At 40.5% G+C, this 18,030-nt stretch overlaps 1 protein-coding gene across 3 annotated transcripts in view; it reads right to left on the bottom strand.

The window, feature by feature from the left end:
* DIP2A (disco interacting protein 2 homolog A) overlaps nucleotides 1–17,788 on the bottom strand; it is a 100,258-nt gene extending 82,470 nt beyond the window's left edge. Inside the window, exon 1 of one of the 3 annotated variants that reach the window (XR_004160238.1) lies at nucleotides 17,493–17,788. Coding sequence is in view for 2 of the 3 variants with exons in the window: in XM_031554070.1 (XP_031409930.1) it covers nucleotides 17,493–17,580 (88 nt within the window). In the remaining variant the exon portion in view is untranslated. The remainder of the gene's footprint in view (nucleotides 1–17,492) is intronic. The other 2 variants (XM_031554070.1, XM_010713144.3) reach the window with 2 other exon arrangements.
* Between the last annotated feature and the right edge of the window lie 242 nt (nucleotides 17,789–18,030).

Here is an 18,030-nt window from a genome sequence, read left to right as displayed (position 1 = left end):
AAAAAAAAAAAATCTTTCTCTGTATTTCAAACGTTCCTCAAGTGTGTTTTAAAGCACAAGTTTGTTTGGTTTTAAATACTGTTCCCAGCAGTATGTGCTCTGGCACATACTTTTCCTCAGTAGCCACCCTCCTCCTGCACTGGCACACACTGAGAGCAGAAACAAAGTCACTCCATTCTACCAGTCCCAGCAGTTAAGCGAACACAAATCATTTGACACTGTGCAGAAAACAGTTAATGACAGACTGAAGTTATTGCTCCAAAAAAGAAAAAGATAAATCCCAGAATACTTTCGTCTCTGCAGATATTTCAAACTACAACCAAACAAAATGTATCGGCTTTCACTCAGAAACCTGCGTTACAGTTTCATATCCAACTTTGTATGCGGAACAGAAATGCTCTGGCTATCATTTTTGCTAAGTACAAAAGATTTTAAAAGAAGAAACATGTAGAAACATAACTGTGTATTTAATATTATGTCTCACTGTGCAATTATATAAAAATAAGACACACAAACTAAACAAAACCTCAAATGCACAGATGTGACCAGGTACAGCTGATTAAAATGCCACTGTATGCTCTTTAAATAAATCATTTCTACAGTTAAATAAAGAGTACACACAAAAAAAGATTCTCATTTTCCATGTTGGAAAAAAGGTCAAGCCACACAAGCAGGAAGAACAGTCCATTTTAAAACAGCAGTAATTCAGACAACTACAGCAAGCTCAGCAAATTCTCTAAGTGAAAAATGCTGCACATGATACAAATCTGCCATACTGTAACTTCAGTGAGGACAGCAATTTTCACCACTCTATAAAGATTCAATCCTTAAATCAAACTCCTGCAGATCAACTACCTTGCCAGGAATCATCCAGCTGAAGAGGCATGTTGTAGAAGCAGCAGCTCAAAAGACAGCGTTGAAAATTAAGTCTCATTTAATTTAGAATCCAAAACTTGTTTGATGTTACTGGATAAAAAGGATGTTGAATCTAAGCACTTTCCTTGAATCAGATTAGGAAGTTTAAAGTCAAAAGCATCTCACAGACTTTTGCAGCCCTGACCAGCAGGTCAGAGAAGCATACCAAGGATTTCTTTGTTCATCTCTGGGTGAATCCTCCTGGACAATTTCTCCCACCCCCACCTCCACAGTGGGATTTAATCCAGCATTCTGGTTTCTTTGTAATCCCACATCCCTTCCAGAAACAGACCCTGAGCCACATCTGGTACACCAGGGCCACAGCTGCTGCCATTTAGCCACACTTTCTCCCTAGTTATCAAATGACACAAAAGCAATCTGAGGTTTCTCTACCTCAGCAAAGCAGCTGAGAACTGTGCAAAGCTAGATACCAGTTTGGATGGGTTGAGGTCTTAGTTCTCTGCTTGGAAAACCTAACATACTTGAAAATATGATAGAAAATGAATCCAAACAAAGATGACAGCTGTGGGGACTGACTGACTGTACTGGTGTACTGGTGGGGGTGAAAAACCCGCTTCAGAGGACCCATATTCTACCTTTTAGACATGCTTAGCAAATATTTGTGAAATGAAGCAACTTAGTGTTTTATTTTACATCACTTGGAGAATTATAAAGGGAATGTCACATTGCTGCATGATTTTAACTTATTTCACAGTAAAACAAACACAAAAAAGAAATAATTATTCTGACATCTGTGATTTTTGTCCACTGTAAAAGCAAGAAAAAAATCAAGGTATTTCTAAGAACTATGACGAGAATCAACCATGGAGAAAGCTGGTAACACAGTATCACAGTTGGGAAGCCAAAGTTGATACAAAGGCTGCTGACAACAGAACCACAAATGGGTGATTCATCTTCTGTGCTAATACTTGTAGTTTCAGAGCTTTGCTATCTGAGCACCAAAACAGCAGAGATCATCAGCTTCTATGCCATATTATGTACATACATCGCATGCTTAGGCATTCCTGATACAGCCTCAGAGACAGAGGACCAGAAATTGTTCCCAGCATCAACAAGGAGAAAGTTTCTTATACAAACTTACTATTTGAAAGCTTGACCTGGATGCAGGCAAGTAATACCTATCAATCGATGTAGCAAATCTGTAACAATTTTGACCAAACTATCTCAACAAAAATCCCTATTACAAAATCTTGAAAACAAGATTCTCTCAAACAGCTCTGACAACTGTAGTAAGCAGAAACTGAAAAAATAAATCCACCCTCCTAGGGTAGAAACATTTCTTGTCTTTTCTGCAAGACACATTTACAGTAGATCAGCAGATTTCAGAAAGCCCTTGCTGACGGATATTAACATATGAAAGGAGAGACGATGACAGTTGGATTATGGTAAAGCTGTTTGTTCACCAAGGGCAACACCTTCTGCAGTAGCCATCTGTGATTCCTGAAACCTGGACAAAATATAAGTTTACCATTGGATGTTTTTTTTCCTAGTAGCTTAATTAATAATCAACAACATATTGATAAACAATCAAGACTTCTCACAGCCATCTGCAAACAAGTAGTCTACTAAGTAAGCTTCACATTTTTAGCAACTCTATTTTTCCAGTTTCCTTGCTAACCTTCTATTCTTCTCCTAAAATTGTATAATAAACCATATTTCCATCACTAGTGAACTTTGTATTAAAAAAAAAATGATTCCAGAGAGACTCACGGTAGTGGAATTTTTTGTTTGTTGAGCTGCAAGTAAATCTTTTTCCAATTGTTTGCTCACCCATAAAATTCAAATATTGCAATCACTGCTACAAAGAATCATTTCTAACACATCAAGTAATTTGAAGTGTGTTCTGATACATAGTTGCCAGTGAAAAGTCACAAGTTTTTCTCCTATATGCAACACACCATCACTCCAAAACTCACACCATTTCAGTTACAGCACTAGCTAAGCTTATATTCACATTTTCTTTGAAAAGGACTGAAAAGTTTAGACAGAAAAATCAGATGAAGCTTTATAACAATACATCTTCTAAAAATCTGCAACATATTCTAACACCTTTCTCCTGAACCAGTATTTTCTGAAGAAAAGGCTGCAGACTGATGCTTTAAATTAGTTTGCATAGGATGAGCTCAGTGGTGTGGAAAATCTTTAATACAATCTCTCATATCAGAGAAGTCCACCAAAAATGTAAATAACTGACATCTGATCCTTCCACGTGGTGATTCTGACTAACCTGTAAGATCTTAAGCACTGAGAAGTTTACTGTAAATGCATAATGCACAATTGTAGTGGAAATGCTAAGCCACAGCCCAAACCAGTCATGGAGCGCCTGGTGGGAAGGTAGGGTCAACCCAGGGTAGCTCAGCTGGAGCCAGGATCCAGCCCTTCCCAGACCTCATTTACGAGTTGGCAGTGAAGGTGAGGATATCTCATCAGGAGATCCCTGCATACCTGAGGACCTTACAGGGCTTCTGAAGATAAGCAGTTTCTTTCTCTTCTTTCAGTGCCTACTGCTACCATGTCTAAGGAGGTCCACGCTTATTGTAGCCTAGGATCTTGCTTCTCTGCCATCTTGTTATGCTTTCTATTGTTACTATAATTAATACCCAATTTGCAGCAAGAACTTAATCCCTCTTGTTAAACTTACTCTAGAGTAGTCTGCATGTAAAGGTAGTAGCACAGAGATATACAGCTACTTAAATCATGACTTAAGTCTTTGAACACAAATTATCTCTCTGAAACATTAAGTTCTAGAAGCTAAGGAAGATCTTGACTAGTCACGTGCATAAAAGAAAGTTACATAACTCTAGCTGCATGTTACTAACAGAAGATCAAGCTTTGCACTTTGTGCACAATTACACAATACAACTACGTAGTTTAGAACACATTATCAAGCATGCTTCATCTTAGCCTAAAGTTTGGAGCTTTACTATTGACAAAACATTAGAAAATTCCATCCTGACATGTTTGTATACCACCACTTCAATACCAAAACTTAAAAGCAGTTTCTAGAGACTTTACTTAAAGTTCATAGATTAGGAAAAAAAGAAAAGGTGAAATAAATACACTTTCAGTCATCCTTGCTGTACTCTATAAGTGTTCCAGCTTATTCTGCTCAGCACAAATCTGCACTCACAAGAAATACATGTACACCAAAAATAATAGGAGAGCTGCTTTCCACAGAATATTGAGCAGCTTGGCTTTAAGTCATTCCCTACTTCCTCTGCCAAGAGAGGGCATTTCACAGGGAAGAAAAATGTTGAATAACTGGATAACAAAAGTTACCTGGCAAGATACCAGGCTCAGTGAGCCCGTGTAATTAATTGTTTTTATATGGCTCTTGTAAATCCTTATGGTCATTCCTCCAGGATAAAGGAAAAGCACAAACTCTGCCACTTTCCTTCCATCCCATTAGGGCTCCACAAAATTCAGAAATAGATCAACAGATGTCAGCTACAAATATGCCTCTGTAGGCATACAAGCCTGATACTGGCTCCAGCCCTTATAATTATTAAAAATCTAGTCCTGTTTTAGATAAGCTGAGATGCTTCCCTTCAATGAAACGTGCTCTCTTCCACTACTGCACCAGAGGAAGAAACAAATTTTGGAAACACTTTCATTAATTTCCTAATATAATGCATTTTCAAACCTTGCAACCCCTATAGCATCACAAAGCTTTTTCAAGTATCAAAACGCTTTCTGAATCACTCAACTGTTGTGTTCTGTTACGTCGGCTAAAATCTTTATCCAGAGCTCATAAACACAGTTTCCGAAACCAGATGCAGCTTTCCTCTCACATTATGACACAAATCCTGAGAGGCACTATCTCTTTTAACAAGCTGAGGAGGCTATATGCATCAGGGGAAATGGTGAAGATCATGAAGATCATCTATCTGGCACATCAGATTGCACTGTTTGCTTACCACAAAAGTCTGAAAAAGAAGCTGAAAAAACAAATTAGGATTGGTCAGGCAGACCAACAAAAAGTGCTTTAAAACCTGAGCTAGAAGTATTTTTCTAATACAGGTGAAAAGCACTCTCTACACGCTGCAGAGATTAAATGTTTAGACATCTTGTTTGCAACTTCCAAGATGCACCAAGGACACCGTCTAAAAGTAGAATAATTATACCTGGCACACAGTAGCTAAGTGTTGAAGGGAATTAGGACAGAAATAATTGTCTGAAGCAAGTGATCCTAACCTAAAGCATGACGTGGCAGGGGATACAGTTTGCTGCTAGGTTGAAGTACACTTCTCTTCACACATTCCCTTGGCACTAAGTGTCTCTACTGCCATAACGTCCAGAAGCAGCCTCCAACCAAAATACAGAAACAAATTGATAGAGAGTTGGGAGGACATGAAGAAAAATATTTTCTGTAGCACTTTCTGCAAGAAAGTATCTATTCCCTTCCAATACCACTGCTAGACTGCTACTGACTAGATCAGACTTTTTCAGTTAAGGCAACAAAGCACAAAACAATTTGTATTTAACTTGGTAATAAATGCCTTAATTCTGAAGTCATCCCTTGCATTGGAGAATTTTGTGTAAAAGTAAAACCAGATGCATGAACTGTATAATCTGTTTGAAGCTGTGAAGTTGCTATATATAACTCCCTTTCTCTTCTAAGACGACACTTCTATCTTTTTCACATCCTCCACAACTCATTACATTAGTTACAGTGATCAATAAGCAAGAAGAAGCCATTTCAGAATATTAAAATTCTACATCTTGTATGGAGCTTTACTTTTACAGAATGCTTTTTGGGTATCAGTGACATCGATTCTTCTTCCTCCCTGCAAGTTCTCAAGGAGTTGCCCCCCAGCTGTGTAACTTTTACAAACAGCTTAGCATTTCTTATTTACTAGTCGCAAAAAGTTTCCTATTCATACTTTGGTATGCCCCAACAGATCACTACAAAGATGCACAAGACTAAAGATTGAAGCAGTTCCTGTTCCAGAAATCTACGATTATGGGAAGATCCAATGCACAAATCAGACCATGAGCATCTTTTACAGTCACCAGAAATGATGCCCCCCAGGAATTATAAATATAAAAACTCTGCACAAAATATAAGCTAAGACAAACACTACAGTTACAAAGACAAATGTAGAAGTTCAAAAATATCAGACTAAAGTTTCTCCATTCAATCCAACATGTTCCCTTGAGTACAAATACTGACAACATCTACATGACCATACTTATTTTTCAGCAAGACCTCTGACTCATCCAGTGCACTGAGGAGATCCTGTTTTAAGTTCCTTTGCAGAGATGAAGCAGGCTTCAGGACAGAGGAATACCACAGGGGCACCAGGCTGCCCTCACAAATCATCCTAGAAAAATTCATCATTTACACTCCAAAGTGTCTTCTTCGGGTAAGTTATGACACAAAAAACTATCTGATCCTACAGGAGTCAATCGTTCCATCCGGATCTGCTTTCACCTTTTACACTTCGCACTTAAACATCTTCCAGATATCTACAGAATACAGCTGACATCTACATGATAAGGTGCCTTTTACTCAATCTCTTCCACTTCAAGAGATGGGAACATAAAAAGTTTGTGTGAAAAATTCAATAGCAACAGAATTGTCCTAGTTCAAAGCAATAGATTATGACATTTGCCTTCAAAACCCTTGGCAAATGTAAGACACCATAGACATTAGATACCGTTCCAAATGCAGCATTAGTTACATCTTCTTAAGATGTTGCATGAACAGTAGCACATTAAACTACTTAACATCCAGATGTGCTTTATCAAATCTTTAATTTTCAGAACATAGAAAGCTGTCAGAGGGTCATGCTAAAAGGCTGCTTGCTTTTTCCTTCAAAGGTAAAGCAAATGAGCTTCCAGAATACATAAGAGATTGTGGATGGGGATCACACAGTATGTGTGAATACAGACAGATGGACGTGGGGACAACATGGGACATCGCATGGATGCCACCTCATTTCATTTCCCAGTACTCACTCAATCTACACTTATTCTACAGGCTACCTGAAATCTGCTTTCAGCAAAACTGTTCAATAACCTACAAAAAAACATTTCGCAGAAGAGCTTCTTAAAAGTATTCTGTTTATTTCTTAAGTAACCCATCAAATCTTAATACTGCATTTTCAGGAAAGCATTACAAAGCTATATAAACAAGATTTACTTTCTGTAATGGGGAAAATAAATGCCAGAAATGGACTCATCAGTCTCAAACTGATGAATTTGTAGTGTTTTTTTTTTTCCCCAACACAAGTTACTGCATCACACAAAGTTATGACAACATTACATCTCAATTATCCCCAAGACTTTAAAGATTTTGAGATAGCAAAGAAAATGCATGAGTATTTTTAAATTGACATCCCACATCATGTTCAAATTGTTTGAAGATTTCATTTAAGCACTCATAAGACAAAGCCATTACTGTTCCCTACAGACAAATGTTTCAATGCTGCATATTATTTCAGACCAGAATAAAGAATCCCCTACACAGCTAACACAAAAAGATACACATACTCTTAGAGTTCAGGATTTCAAACAGCTATAATTAGTTCCTTCACTCTGACTGATGATCAATAGTCTCAGTGCATTTTATAAACAGCTGTGGAATTTTAAAGCAATTAAATCCCAGTTGATCTAATATGTAGGAGTTCTCTGTGGGTCCTGTACAAATGCAAAGTTTTACTTGTCCATTCATCCAAACTCATCAGGTTTCTCACAACTTGCCCAATGTTTTCTCCTTTGTCTTGACTAATACGCGGAAAAATATCCAGTAGAGTTACTTTCCACTTCCTGACTGTGACTTTACCAACACAGAAGAGCATTTTGATTTTTACTCCTGGAAAATATGGCCTTTCCAGAGGCTTATTTAGAGATCCTTAAAAGCATTCCATCCTGAGTTACATCAACTTACCCATATTTAAATAAGTCTGGAAAATGGCTAACTCAATTTTTTTTTCATAGAGGAGGTTACATCATACTACTGAAGACTGTCTTAATCATTATTTCACCTGCTTTCAATGTAACAGTTACTACATTCTTTAAGATGGGATCTGGTAATTTTAGGTAATAAGCTTTTACTAGAAAATCACAAATAAGTGGCTCTTCAGTCCCCAAAAAAACCTAAAAATTACTTCCTATGAGAATAGCCCAAGGAATATCCTCCCAAGCCATCTAATAGCATTCTTCTTAAAAACTAAAGTGACAGAAGGGGAATATATAATACATGGATAACATACAATCTTTGAATATACTGACATTAGGTAATACAGATGAGATTTCAGGAGCTTCTATTTCATTACAACTCCTGCCTCCCAAACCCTGAGCTGCAACTAGCTCATATCTCACGTTGTCACACACATATTCCTTACCTTTAGACTTTTTTTTTTTTTTAACTGGTGAAAATCTGTTCTGCACTACTAAATGTTCTGAAAATGCAATTCCTTTCCCAGGAAAATGATCTTGGCATGTCTTTACAACAGCTCTGTTTTTCAGCTTTGCAGTGTTAACTTTTCTGATACCTACAGTCTGTAAATCATTTCCAGTTCACGTGTCACTTTTTCTTAGTATGTATCTTGCTCTGTACAAACGCATACTCTATGCAGTTTTCTAGATAGACCCTCCTGCACTTCAGAAATGTGATTCTTCATTTTTAGATTCTCTCAGGAACAAAGGCATTAATTTTCCATAATTATCTTACTTCCCAATTTTTTTCAGTGTATGTAGCTTAACCCATCAGATTCAAAATGTTCAAAAATTGATATAAGTGGACAATAACTTCAAAGCCTTGTAGGCTTGCCTTAGATAGTGAGATCTTCTTTTAACAGCTATGCAGACTTACTCATAAATTTAGAAATCAATTTCAGTTCTCAGACTATGGAAGATACCGTAAGAGTTTCAAATTTTACAGGTTTTACAGTTGATAAGGTTACCTCTCACTAATATTCTTGAAAGCAACATTATTTTAATTCTCTTTTCAGAAGAAGAAGAAATCCTGATTACTCAAGTAAAGCTTTGGAAGGATGCTGCTGATAAGTCACTGCAACTAGGAAGGAAAAGTGTAACTTCAAAGTTACTGTTCTGCATGCAGGTTCTGCTTGAGGTTCCATTGTGACTTCTTTTGTTGTAATCTAGAAAAAAAAAATCACTATAAAAGCCACCAGTGAATTCCCCTCCTGCAGAAGCTCAGGATGAACTCATACACATACAAAACTATTCAAGGAGAGTCACATATAATCCTTGACATCCAAAACTTCCTTGAAAAACCCAACAGAACTGAAGGGAGCCCAGATTTCTTAATTAGCACCTAAGAAAGACAGAAACTGATAGAGGGGCTTGGTTCACCACCCCTTCTGGTTGCAGGGAAAAGGAAAAACTGAACACAAAGGTCTCCCTGTACTGTTTGTAAGCAGTACTTACTGCAGTTTGTACTGCAGTCAGCAGATACGCTGGATTTCTGTGCATCCCAAGCTCCCAACTTCCTTGGGCAGCAAAAAGCTGCAGGTTTCTACAACACAAAAATGCACCACTACAGTCCATCTGGAAACATCCCTACATATTCTTCAAGTTTTTTCCTGCCTAAGATTTTGCCCAGTTTTTCAGAGAGAAAAATAAAGCATCTTTGGAACTGATCCTAGACAGAGAAAGAAGCGGAATAAAAACACCTTGGCTAAGCTCTAGCAAAGAAAAGAAGCATCCTTCTCCACTTACCATATCCTTTGAACTGATCTCCTATTGTTCTGACATATCAAGTTAGAAAGGAACAGTACGCAGATTTACTTCTAGAAAGCATTATTACAATGAGATGAGAATTAGACAAAATGACAAGAATAACTGCAGGTGCCAGACAGTGGGCAGAAAGAATTCACAGTGAGGAAGTGTTAAGACACCAAAGAAAAGAACTGATATTTTGAATGTAATTGATTTAAGAAATAACTGCAATAATGGTGTCTCCTGGTTTTCTCAAAAGACACTTCCACTTCTTCTACAGTGTGGCTGACACGGTGGAAGGAAGGGATGCCATTCAGAGAGATCTCAACAGACTTGAAAGGTGGGCCCAGATGAACCTGATGAGGTTCAACACAGCAAAGTCCAAGGTTTTGCACTTGGGCTGGAGGAATCTCAGGCATCCATACAGTCTGGGAGGAGCGGTCTTTGAGAGCAGCCCTGCAGAGAAGGACCTGGGAGTCTTGACAGATGAAAAGCTTAACGTGAGCCAGCAGTATGCTTCTGCAGCTCAGAAGGCAAATGGTATCCTGGGCTCCATCAGAAGAGGGGTGGCCAGCAGGGACAGGGAGGTGATAGTCCCTCTCTACTCTGCTCTTGTGAGGCCCCATCTGGAATACTGCGTCCAAGTGTGGAGCCCCCAGTACAAGAAAGACAGGGAGCTGTTGGAGAGGTTCCAGAGGAGAGCCTCAGAGATGATCAGGGGACTGGGGCATCTCCCCTACGAAGACAGGCTGAGGGAGCTGGGCTTGTTCAGCCTGGAGAAGAGAAGGCTGCGGGGTGACCTCATTGCAGCCTTTCAGTACCTAAATGGAGCCTACGGAGGGGAGGGGAATCAACTCTTCGAAAGGGTAGATAACAGCAGGACAAGGGGAAATGGTTTGAAGTTGAGAGAGGGAAGATTTAGGTTGGATGTCAGGAGGAAGTTCTTTGCTATGAAAGTGGTGAGGTGCTGGAACAGCTGCAGAGAGGCTGTGGATGCCCTGTCCATCCCTGGAGGCGTTCAAGGCCAGGTTGGATGGGGCCCTGGGCAGCCTGGACTGGTATTAAATATGGGGGTTGGTGGCCCTGCCTGTTGCAGGGGGGATTGCAGATTCATGATCCTTGAGGTCCCTTCCAACCCTGGCCATTCTGTGATTCTGCAATTTGTTTTTGAATAGCAGCTCTAGTAAACATGCCAAGAGAACACTTATTTTTAAACACTCATTGCAGTTAAGTGGAAATTGCACAAACCAGCAATTCAATAAACAGTTTAAAAATACTCAGATATGGGTGGAATTGAATAAAACATTAATCAGAAAACAAAAACAAAAACAAAACAAAACAAACAAACAAAAACAGTCCAAAAAATGTAGGTGAATCTCAAAGAATCAGTACAAATTCCTATAATGTCAATAGCCGGATTTTCTTTAAACCTAAGCCTGAAAATACCGCTGGCATTTACCATTAAATACACAATGGCTTCATTCTATTAAATGCAAATTATTTCATTGCTATTAAAAATGTCTTAAACAACATAAAACTACAATAGTTACTACTTTATCAACCATTTCATCACTTGGTAGTAGTGTGTCAATATATTTTTTTGTTTGTTTTTTCTCTTTCAATTGCAATGGAGAAATGCTCCACTTGTAGAAACGCCTTTATTTAAAATAATCTGAGGCAGATTTCACCAAAGCTATTTCTGGTTATGCACAACAAAGTCCTTCATTCAGTGACCAGTCCAACTGTTCTCCCAGGACAAGACTAGGCACTGGTATTATAGAATACCAGTTAACATTTTTACTGCAGTCATTCTACCAAGTACGATTTCAATGAGAGTAACCACAAAATAAATTCTCAAGCCTTAGAGTTCAGAATTTCCCTTATAAAAGGGCACTGAGATTTGGTTCATGTGATAACAAAGTTATCATAATGTCAACACTGCATGAGTCATCAACTGTCCAACAGTACACATTTGTCATCATGGGGAATTATCTCATACTAATTCACTATCCCTACTTTGCATTGTCAAAACACCACTTGTTTTAACACACCAAGACCTCCTCTTGTGATTTAGCTAATGTCACTCTAATTTTATCATAATCACTGCTTAGCAGCTCAGTGACCAACAACGAGTAATGAAAAAGCTATTGCGAACCAGCAGAGGAAGAATGAATGGCTCACAGAACATGTCTGAAATGTTTCTTTTTATGGAAAAGGTAACACTCAGAGGATCCAGTGAAGATAATCTTCATCACTAAAATCTATTCAACTGTGACCAAAACAGTACAACCACAAATAGTGAAAGCAGCCCTTATGGAAGAGCTTGTCTAATGGAAGATGCAGCAAAATTGGTAGTGCACAGAAAAGACACAATGACCACTGGAAGAAGTCTCAAGTATTACTTCTGCACAAGTTCTGGATATTTAAAATTATTAAAAACCTCTCCTCCGAATGTACATCACAGCAGGGAACAGTTTTAAGCTAGAAGAGGGGAGATTTACGTTAGAGGTTAGGGAGAAACTTTTTTCTCAGAGGATGGTAAGGCACTGGCACAGGCTGCCCAGAGAGCTGCGGATGCCCCATCCCTGCAGACGTTCAAGGTCAGAGTGGATCGGGCCCTGGGCAGCCTGATCTGGTGGGGCAAGCAGCCCACAGCAAGGGGTTGGAAATGGATGGGCTTTGAGGTCCCTTCCAGCCCAACCATTCTGTGATTCTATGACACTGATCCAGCTAGAGAGAAGGATCAGCACAATAGCAGTTGTGCAAACACTACACCAGTCACTCAGTGTGTCAGAGCTTATTTGGTTCTTTCCATTTAAAAATACCTTATTTATTCCTTACTGTTGTCTACCATCTATTGGTTTTCATTAGTCACTCTGTTCTTTCACCTCTTCCATCTCAAAGCAGTCCATGAGATGCCTTCCCAACAGCAAGTCTGCTATGATTTTGCAGCCCATAGGCTTCTCACAAAATTTAAGATCCAGACAACTTCCTGGGGCAAAAGTAATGAGCAGTAGGCATTACACAGAACCATTTTAATATCTGAAATATTATAAATAATCAGTAAGATAACAGTCATGTGAGAGTAGAATACTGAGCCAAAAGTCAGAAACTGATACAAAATAGGAGGGATCCCTGTGTACAGAAGTTAATAGCTAAAGAGGAACAAAACCTCTCGGAGCTGGACACCATGCTAACATTTCTACTACAGTTCCTTTTTCCAAGTAAGAATTCATACAGCAAAGGCTTAAGAAGATCCTTTTTTTTTTTTTTTTTTTTTTTTACCACTGGAAAAGAGAATCAGGTGGAACTCCTTCCCTGCCTCTCAGGACCTGGTTGGTTGAGGTGGGATCTCCCTGACTAGTAATTAGCCTAGTGGGTCTCAGCGGCATAGTACTGATGTGATGAGAAGCTGTTCACGCAGTTCTAGCCCCCTTTTTCTTCTTGATGGAAAACTATGCAAGGATTCTACAGATTATTGTGGGATGTTCTACACATTCCTATTACTAGCAGGTCAAAAGAGTTTCTCTAGCTGAGCCAGGGAAGAGGAATAATAACCACAAAGCTACATCCTACAGACCTTCACTCCATGCAAAGAGCTCTGCACAAAGATTTCCAGCACCCAAAGTTTTTGTTGTAACAGAATTTAAACAGCCTCAAAGACAGCTACAAACGCCTTCCATAAGGAAGGAAAGATTCTGATCTGCAACATCTTAGTGATCAGTGTCAGGTACCAATAAAATTACTAATTAATATCCTATGAAAATAAAAACAAAACAAATCAGAGTAGCATCAGTATCTCCAAAGACTAAGACTGAAGGAAACCCTGGCTTCATACTCATTTAGCAATAGTGGCAGATACTTCTACGCCCAGCATTGTAAGTTTGGCAAGTCCAGAAATCTAGATGTCATTTGGTCTAGCCACTTTAATCAGAACAAGGAAATCATCATTTCTGTGATAGCCTCCTCCATCTGTCACACAATCACATCAGTCAACTGCTTCTGCAGGGACAGCCCAGCTCACTGCATTATTCAAGACAAGCAACCCAAAACCTCACAAGCAAGGCTGATGCACAAAACCAGAGGCTCTCACTAATTGCAGCCTGCTTTCTTGCTGATGCATCATGTTATGGCTCAGCATTTGACCACCACAAGATAGTTCCTTGGTTTACCAAACCACTCAAAGACGACAAACTCACAACCAGCATCAATACAACACAGAGAGCCACAGCAGCCAAAATAGCCACTTAACTTACTGGTGTCCTCTGGGTAAATTATCTGAATTCCTGAAGAAAATACAGGGAAAAAAAAACACCTAATTAAACTCCTAATGGAGGCCTAGGGGCAAAACTCCCCTTCTGGGACAGGGTTGCTCAGCCTAGTGCAGCACTGCCCTACACAGAGCAGAGACTACAACAGACAACTTGTGATTCCCTGAGAGCAGCCAGGAAGCATTAAAAAACAAGATCCTCATTGAAAATACTGAGGATCTTTTGTGTTGAAGATGGGAAATGGAAAGAATGAGCTCTTGCAGAAGGATGTCCCAAAACTTGGTCAGAAAACCAGGACACAAAGGATAACAAGACACAGAAGAAGCAGCAGAATTGCAGCACTGCAGTGGGAAGGAAGGAGCTGGCCTCCTGATACTTCCTGTACACACACATGTTCATCAGCCTGTTAGGTATAACCAGCCTGTAGGTCCTGCAGTAGCAGAGAACATTGTTCTGAGGATAAATAAGAACATACCAGCTCATAAACGTTATTCTTATACACCTGTTTATCTGGAAAAGCAGTCAAGGGGAAAAAAAGATAACTAGCAATGAAAGAAACAAGAAAATTAGGGGAAAAAAAATCCAGGAAAAAAGCTCACAAATTTGAGCCACAATAAAGAAAATCCAGAAAACAAAATAATTTGCATCTGTCTTTGTAATACAATGACAGCAGTTACCAGTATATTTCAAGTGTACACAAATCACAAATAAAAGTATAAGAGGCAGGATTTTGCCAGATCCCTCTTGCTGGAGGCCAGGAGGAACACTGGTCAACAAGAAGTAGGATCCATTTCTGAGCCAGCTGTGTGAGGACTATTCAAATCCTTACTACAGGTAGAGATAATAAAATAGAAATATCTTGACCTTTAAAACATAAGCTAAGCAATGCTGTCTCTTTCAACAGTGCCTTAGGGAAAGAGTTGCAATAAAGTTGTATCATGTTGAGCATCGCTTGGAAACAACTCAAGGATACAGCAAAGATGGCAGGAGGATACTAGGATGGATGATTCAGGGGCTTTAATGATTAAGCCATATATTTCACCTTTGCCCCTTGAATTCTGCATTGCAGAATTTCTTTGACTTCATTCACCAATTGGTGCTGAAAATCCATACAAACATCTTCCATCCATCTTCTGATAGTGCTTTAGTACTGCCATCATCACTTCAAGAAACTGAGGACAGCCCAAAAAGTTATGCATCTTGAGAGCTACAGATCTGGTGCCAAGAAACTGTTAAACACTTCAACACAAATGCCAAACGTAATCAGAGAGAGAGATGACCAAATATTTTGCTTTAGTATTTGTATACAGGTGTCATAGAAGGATGTTACATCCAATAACACACACTAGGGCCAGGCTCTTTTTGGTGGTTCCCACAGACATGATAAAGAGCAATAGGCACAAAGCAGAACACAGGAAGTTCCATACAAGCATGAGAAAGAAATTCTTTACTTGGAAGGTGCTGGAACAATACAACAGGCTGCCCAGAGAGGTTGTGTGGTCTCTATCTTTGGAGATACTTGGATGCTTTCCTGTGCAACCCACTCTATGGAACCTGATTTAGCAGGAAGTTGGAGACGGGGATCTCTAGAGGTCCCTTCCAACCCCAGTGATTCCAGAAAGAGAAGTCCACTCCAGACCGTACAAAGTAAAGATGCTAGTTCTTCTTCATAGTTTAAGAGCCATAGTATCATTAAAGACATATAACTAACTGTCCAGGAAGGGAAAAATCTTCATTCCAACCACCACATTAAACAAATCTGTTTGTGTTCTCTATCATAACAAGAAAGCTTTGCTTTTAAAGCCCCCTTTTTTCCAGCAATCTAGTTTCCTGCTCTTGTAGTAGGAAGTCTAGTAGTAACCAGAACCCAGCCCCAGAATACTGAAATAAGGCTTTTAGAGCAGGCAGGCCTCTGTTTGGGTACAAAAACAGGCCTGGGAACAAAGGTCTGCCACTGTGAAGGTGCAGCTTTCCTCCTGGAGGACATGTTTTTGACAGCTGGCAGTTCCAGGTGCACATTGTCTTCACCTCACCAGTAGCAAAGGAAATCTTCCATCCAGCTAAGCAAAGCCCCCTTTTCCCTGCCTCCCAGTCAAGCATCTCCTTACAGCAATGGAATCTCTAACAACAGCTCTATAATACATGCATCAGACAGCAGAATCACAAGCACGACCAAAGCTGTCAGTGTGTGTAGGGACACACTACTGAAACACTGTGACCTCCCCAGCTGCAAACCAGATGAAGGGCACCGCATGTCCCAGGGGCTCAACAGCAGCCCCTCCCTGGTCTACAGGCTCGCTTAGTTGCAGTAGCAGCTGGCAATCCTCAGATGTTATCACACAGTGACACAATATCTTCTATTGGAAAGGCTCTAAAACTAAGCATCAAAGACGCTGCAGGTCAAGGTCAAATTCCACTGATAGTCACTTGCAAAGGATCTGTCTCGCCAGTTCTAACAGTTCTGCAGATTGCATTTGTTTTCAGGTATTAAATGATCACATGAACACATGCATTACAGACATATGTCCTGAGAACTTCCCTAACAGAAAGGTGCAGGAACGCCTTCACTGTCCAATACTGCACTTCACTGTCAGGAAACCACCCTGAAGTGCCAGCACGTCTCCCTAGTTAGCGCAGTCAGCACAGTCACGCACTGCCCAGCAATAACTGCTAAACCCATCTGCAGGCATCAGAGCACAGACACAACAGCCAGGTGCTCGGTACACTGCATTGTTTCATCAGCTGGCACCTTTTCCCAGTCAGGTGTGTGCATCACAACAACTGCAAGATCTCAAGCAACAAAAAACGACAAAAACCTGGTAAAGCCTCCTGGCCACACACTGTTGTTATTTTCTGTTGTTTTTGGTTTTTTTTCCCCAAATGAGAAATAATCAATGGGATCAACACTGTACGAGTGAGCCTTTTGCTCAGACAGACACAAGCCTTCCATTGGAGCCACAGCAATCTGTGCATTTAGCTCCCCATCCACATACCAGAACCAAAATCCCACATGCTATGGAGAAAGCAAAAACCAAGAACTGAGAAGGACAAGGGGACAGCCAAGCACAAGCCACACCACAGGAGCTACAAATGTGTTCCAGGTGCAGTTCTCAAATAAAGTGGGGTTTTAATGAAAGGATAAATTACATGAGAGGCATATGTATCTAAACAAGGACTGCTCCTGAAAATTATCAAATGTTAATGGAAAGCACTGCACAAATACTTCACCTATTCACATTAAAACACACAAAGGTTCAATATGCTGTCATAACGAGACAGAAACTTGGAAACAATACATGGGCATTCGTATCTGCACTGCAGACTGAATTTCAGGAAAAAAAGGGATTCCAACCTTTAGTTCCCTCAAGTTTTACCATGACAACCTGCGGCAAAAAAGAGGGAAATTCTGAACCAGCTTCCCGGTTTATTTATAGATGAAAACTGTTTCAAGTTCCCTTCCTTCCTTCCACAGGAAGGAGACGTGTGCACCTTCAGCAGACCGCAGGCAGCTGCAGGAGCTGCTGAAGTCAGCACGCCCATCGCCGCCGTGCAGCATGGAGGATCCCAGGAACCATTCGAAAGAGGACACTCACCTACCTTTGAAAGAGGGAAATAGCCAACGGTCTGCAAGGATCAATCTACTTCTTCCAGAAACAGGGTATCGCAATCTGTATCCATCCTCCATAGATTAAACCGCAAACATACGATCCGGAATCGCCGCTCCTTCCTACCCAAGCACGTGAGCGCTGCGCACCAAGGGCAGCGCGTCCATCCGAGCAGCGCCTGCGGACGGCAGGCGGTCACAGAGCCGACACACAGCAGCACGGGGCCGGGGGGCTGGAAAGGATCTCTGCACATCTGCAGATCCTCCGCCCAAAGCCGTGCCGCAGCAGGTGCCCTACAGGCAGGTCGCACAGGAAGCGTCCCGGAGAAGGAGATTCCCCCATCCCTGAAGGCAGCGACAGGCCGGAACGGCCAGGGAAAGAACACCGCCACGGCAGTCCTTTCTCACGTTGAAGAGTTCTGTACAGAACCGCACCGAAGCGAAAAACGAATCGCTTCGGATCGCAGACCTCGACGGTCAGCAAAAGGAGCGCCCAGCGCCGATCCGCCGGGCCGGGCAACGCGGGGCGTT

The sequence above is a fragment of the Meleagris gallopavo genome, chromosome 7 (genome assembly GCF_000146605.3).
Source record: "Meleagris gallopavo isolate NT-WF06-2002-E0010 breed Aviagen turkey brand Nicholas breeding stock chromosome 7, Turkey_5.1, whole genome shotgun sequence".
Classification (NCBI taxonomy): domain Eukaryota; kingdom Metazoa; phylum Chordata; class Aves; order Galliformes; family Phasianidae; genus Meleagris; species Meleagris gallopavo.
Note: the sequence above shows the minus strand (reverse complement) of the source record. Positions and strands in the feature narration are given on the sequence as shown.